The 6101-nt window shown below is 32.9% G+C and overlaps 1 protein-coding gene across 1 annotated transcript; it reads left to right on the top strand.

The window, feature by feature from the left end:
* Positions 1 to 456: 456 nt before the first annotated feature.
* Positions 457 to 1151, top strand: LOC133331462 (parkin coregulated gene protein homolog; the record flags this gene model as incomplete). Its single annotated transcript, XM_061539855.1, has 3 exons — positions 457 to 551; positions 610 to 800; positions 877 to 1151. Coding segments are annotated over exons 1-3 (561 nt in total), but the record flags the coding sequence as incomplete, so codon positions are not given.
* Positions 1152 to 6101: the final 4950 nt, after the last annotated feature.

Here is a 6101-nt window from a genome sequence, read left to right as displayed (position 1 = left end):
GACAATTCACTTCAAATTTATTATTTTTTATTTTAGGCATTATTTGAAAATCAACAGGAATTTTGTAAATAAATTGAAATCTTCTTAAAATCGAAGAATATGTGCCCAGAAGTTAAGGAAAACGTACTCCATCTAACAGGAAAGCAATGTCGGGAGCTATTGTACATGCGAATGAGAAAGGTATTTTGAAATTTAATATTTTCTTAATATGAAGTCCCATACAAAAATGTCCCCTAGCCAAAGCGAGTCGTACCGGCATTTACCTATCAAGCATTGCAAAGTAATACGGTGGTGGAGCCACCAAAAAAGTAAGTCATTCAATTTTTTCCTTACATTAATAAAAATGATTTCTTCAATTTCAGAATAGATCTTTTCAAGAAACGACCCATAAAGGAGACTTTCTTTAATATCTATCTCAGACGTGGTGATATACCTGTGGCACGTTCTGGCAAAGTAATGCGTAAGAAAAATGTCACTGAATTTCCGGTCAAATGGTTTTGTGCACCACAGGATTTAGATTATTGCTATTATTTACCAATATTTGTGGATGGGCAAGTAGAACCACATCAAAGAAAATTCATAAGGAAATTAACGTTTTTTTATTACTAGATTATCTGACAGTGACATAGAAATACGTCAATTGGCCCAATATGGTGCAATGGATATGATTGTAAAGGCTCCACATAAGGTTTTACCGGTATTACCGAAAATGATTTTACCTTTTAAACGAGCATTCAATACCCGGGACAAGAAAATTATTATTGCAGCTCTGAAAGTATTGCAAATGATGGTGTTGATGGGTAAGCACCAAATATGTCCACTATTTTCATTAATAATAAATTTAGGTATATTATTTAAATAATAAATTCATTTCAGCACCTTGTGTGGGTCAGGCTTTGGTACCCTACTATCGCCAGTTGTTGGCCGTTTGTAATGTGTATAAAAATTTAAATGTGAATTTAGGAAATTTCATTGATCCAGATCGTGAACGACGCATTGCTGATGTTATTGAGGATACTTTGAATGCATTGGAAAAATGTGGTGGTCCGAATGCTTTTATCAATATTAAGTATATGATACCAACATATGAGAGTTGTGTTTATCCCCTCTGTGAATTTGGTGGAGATAATGCTACAGCTGAAAATAACCATGTAAAGAAATATTGAATTGTTACATGTTCGTTGAATATATATTATAAATAAATTCATTCATTTTGTTAAAAAATATATTATTTTTCATTAGAAAATGAAATGATTGAATGGGGCGAACTCGTTAGTCTCGTTTCTACAAATCCGTTCGCAAGATTTGAAGACACGTCGACATTGACCAATATATGTTGAAATTATTATAAAAATGTTAACTATAAAACGATTTAAGGTAAATGTGGGTACGTCTACTTGCAGATGTGTGAGAATTTGGAGTTAATTTAGACATGTCTGTATGGCTGATGAACAATAAAATTCTCGAAGGGAGTAACCAATAGGAAGATGAGAATTTCGAACTAAATAATTTTTGTAAAGAAAATAGAATTTGAAACACTAGAAAGCCTGCTGGACCTCGAAATTCTTTTTATCTAGAAAAGATCAGCAAATCACAATATGTTTTTTCAAAGACAAATCAGTGGATACTGTCTTATATGAGGGGGTCGGAGACATTGAGAGAAATATGTATAACTCAAGCTTAGCCTTGACTACGTTCCTTGATATTAAAAGAACCTTCAAAAATGTGAAACTGTAATCCATCTATATTGTAATCGAATTGATGGAATGCTGATAATTAAAATAACTAATTCGTATAAAACTCGATCCAAGCAAATGTTCGTAGAGTCAACGGCATAATACCAGAAATGGTACTCTTCACTAGGAAACCCAAACATCCACCTTCGCTCTCTATAAATTGTGTTACTCAAGCTGCATTCAACATATTCCTAAATCTATAGCCACTCATAGAAAAGCCTAATTTTTAGATAATGATAACCACGTTAGTGACAACATATCTCCTTACTTTGATCTCAATGTCTTAAATATAATTATTTCGAATAAGGAATTCTGGACAAGGGCTCTTTACATCTGGCAGACTTTTCATTATATACCTATGGCTTCAAGTGGTACTTGTGCAAGTGTTAACTGTGAGGCATTATAAAAATCACGATTTTTGTGGCATTTTTCAGGCAGAAATATTACCGGTAAAATAATTTAATTAAAATTATCTGGGACCACCATATATAGCCAATCAGTCCTTATGGCAAGCAAGTAACAATACTATAAAAAGCGGTTCATAACTGTAAAGTTTTTCAACATGACTTACGACGAGTCGTAAAAATTGTTGAGTTCCAGGACATAGTAAAATAAATGGGAATGATATAGCTGACGAACTCACTAGAGTGGGGTCACAGTTATACATTATGATATCCTAACAATCTTCTCCGAAATAGACCGTAAAATCTTCTGCAAGAGGAGCGGAGATATTCTGAGGAGCTTGGTATTAGAACATCGCGAAATACAACTTACTCATTACTGTCACTAATGAAAAATAAGATCAAGATCACTGTAGAGATCGTAAAAGGTTAATGCAGGGTCAAACTCCTATCATCCATTTGGGACATTAACGGTAGATTAATACCGTTGATGTGAGGATGAGGAAGTGTTGAAAACATGTAGATGATTAGCGCTATCGAGATACATACCAATATAGCGGCAGTTATAAGCCAACTTTTATATTACATTTACATACATATTTTCAAGAATATATGTGATATATAAATACCTTTTTTCGACGGGATGTTCTCCGAAGCTTTTTACACAATTTCCCGTACATCGTTTACGTTATGATTGTATGCACAATATTGAACAAGACTAAACACTCGCGACGATACAAAGCTATTCACAAATGAAAATCGATGATCAACTTATACATTTACCACACTTGTTTTGAACTGCTGTCCCAATTACATTCTGCAATATAAAAATATTTCAATTAGACTTTATTGCAGGGATATATGAATACTTACAAATCCCTGCTTTAAAACTTGCATCCGGGCAGCCCATCCAAACTTGCAACAGTAAGAAATTTATTGCAACTCATGCACTTTCCCACACATTTTCACACGTTTAAACAAAGTATAAACTTGTAAACTTTTATATCAAAAACGCGGAAGTTATTCAATTACAAATATTTTTTTAATTATAAACCGAAGTTTACAACAAATTAATAAAACGAATTAAGGAAAACGCAGATTGTCTACCGTTACCGCTCATAATAACACCGGGTTGTATTTCCAAAAGGAGTGGAGAGATAATCTATTACAATTGACACTTATGAAATGCATCAGCTGTTTCCCGCATACGAATGAAATATACTAAAGGTGTAGTTACACGATATATACGGACATAACCATGGTACTATAACAAGACATACCTGCTGATTAAATTTTTCCTTTTGTGTGCCCCTGTTCTGTCAAAACAATAACTCAATTTATATATGTGTCTTAAAAAGGACAGATTCGAATTTTTACAAATTCAGATGTAACATTACAGCATTCGAGAGTAAAATCTTTCAATGTTTTGGGAAGAAATATTATTATAATATAATTAAGCCCATATTGTGAAAAACATTAAGTTTTTGCGATATTTTCCTTATTTAATAACATTGTAAAAATGTCAAAAAAAAATCTTTTGAATATGTAAATAGGACAATATAAGACATTAGACTAGATTACAGTTTTTCTTAATTTTGTGAAGTAATCCAATTTTTTTTTTTTTTTTGTACTTAAAGTTGACCTTGGAATGTTGTCGAGTATACTCCGAAGGTTTCTTGGCCGCTATAAAATCCTACCTCTTGTTGTTCGGATGTTATGGCTTCCAATTTTTCCACCAAAATCCTCCACAAGTTCTCTACGAATTCAAATCCGAAAACTAAGGAGGTATTATAATTACTCTTAGACAATTATAAAGTGTCAATTCTGGAAAAGCCATTTTCTTAAGAATTGGGCAATAAAATAGAAAAATTTAAAGACTTCGCATAGAAGATCTAAAGGTATTCTCACAGAAGAATGGGAGACTTTCTAATAGAAAAACTAAAGACCTTCTAATAGATGAGCAGAGGGTCTTCTCATAAATGAGCTCCAAGTAGAGCGGAAGGTATTCTTCTAAAATAGCTGATAGCTATTTTAAAAGAGCTGCAGGTCTTCTTCGAAAAGGCATTCTTCTAAAATAGCTGAAGCTATTCTAAAAAATGAGTTAAAGGTATTCTTCAAGAAGTGATGAAGTTCTTCTTCTTCTATTTTAAAATAGTTGAAGGTGTTATCCTTCTAGATTAGAATTTCCATTATTGTCCATTTGTTGTGTGTCGTCCCATGGTCTCAAAGTCTCACTATGATACGATACTAATACCATAGACAGACGACAGCTTTAATTTGCATTAAAAAGTTCTTAATTTGAATTAAAATTTACCCCTGACAGGCGAGAGTTTCTTCATTTATGAACCAGTTTTTTGTTTCAAAACAATTGTTTGTCTGTGGGTAGGAAGAAAATATTGACATTTGTTTACAATATTTTTTAGGATTACATCTTTTTGAAATTGATACATGGCAGGAAGCAAAACTAACAGCTATAATGAAGATAAAACAGCTCCAAATTTGAAGAAATGTTAAATTTTGCCTTTATTTCTTTCTATTATTTACCAATATTTGTGGATGGGCAAGTAGAACCACATCAAAGAAAATTCATAAGGAAATTAACGTTTTTTTATTACTAGACTAGCAAAGTGCCCGCTACTTCGTATGCGGAAAGGGAATACAAAAACATATTTCATATGGAAATCGTGAATACTGTATAATTTGTTGTACTATAGTTCCAAATTCCACCTCTATTTCTACATCTAATATCATGTTTATTACCATTTAGTACTCTTCACATACATAAGCACTATTTTCCGAAATCCATTTTTTTTTTATTTTATTACACAGATTAAAACCAAAAAAAAAATACATATGGGAGCTATATCTAAATCTGAACCGATTTCCACGAAACTTGACACACATCATTTAGAACAAAAAATTAAGTTTTCGGTCCACTTCATGCCAAAATGGTTATCTGATCATCACCGAAAATTAAAGGCATTGTCCATGACCATAACTGGAACCTCATACAAAATTTCAAAGCGATCAAGGCTATATTTCCGCCATCTAATGGGTTACTGAATAATACCTGAATACGTAAAGCACCTGCAAATTTTTGAGTGTAACTCCCATATCCGAGCAGATACATCACTATATTTGGTATCTATTTAAAGGTCAACCACCCTGGGATGTACTATCAAATGCCTTTTTAGACCACAGAAAATTAAAATGCGTTTTCTAGGCGTTAGAAGCGTTTAAAGGCCTTAAAATGCCTTTTTAGACCACAGAAAATTAAAATGCGTTTTCCTTTTTAGACCACAGAAAATTAAAATGCGTTTTCTAGGCGTTAGAAGCGTTTAAAGGCCTTAAAATGCCTTTTTAGACCACAGAAAATTAAAATGCGTTTTCTAGGCGTTAGAAGCGTTTAAAGGCCTTAAAATGCCTTTTTAGACCACAGAAAATTTTAAATGCCTTAAAATGCCTTTTTAGACCACAGAAAATTAAAATGCGTTTTCTAGGCGCCTAGACCACAGAAAATTAAAATGCGTTTTCTAGGCGTTAGAAGCGTTTAAAGGCCTTAAAATGCCTTTTTAGACCACAGAAAATTAAAATGCGTTTTCTAGGCGTTAAAGCGTTTAAAGACCTTAAAATGCCTTTTTAGACCACAGAAAATTAAAATGCGTTTTCTAGGCGTTAGAAGCGTTTAAAGGCCTTAAAATGCCTTTTTAGACCACAGAAAATTAAAATGCGTTTTCTAGGCGTTAGAAGCGTTTAAAGGCCTTAAAATGCCTTTTTAACCACAGAAAATTAAAATGCGTTTTCTAGGCGTTAGAAGCGTTTAAAGGCCTTAAAATGCCTTTTTAGACCACAGAAAATTAAAATGCGTTTTCTAGGCGTTAGAAGCGTTTAAAGGCCTTAAAATGCCTTTTTAGACCACAGAAAAGTAAAATGCGTTTTCTAGGCGTTAGAAGCGTTTAAATGC

Source organism: Musca vetustissima, unplaced genomic scaffold, assembly GCF_032173495.1.
Source record: "Musca vetustissima isolate MV318-11 ecotype Yass unplaced genomic scaffold, APGP_CSIRO_Mvet_v1 utg89350, whole genome shotgun sequence".
Classification (NCBI taxonomy): Eukaryota; Metazoa; Arthropoda; class Insecta; order Diptera; family Muscidae; genus Musca; species Musca vetustissima.
This window is presented reverse-complemented; position numbering and strand designations above follow the sequence as displayed.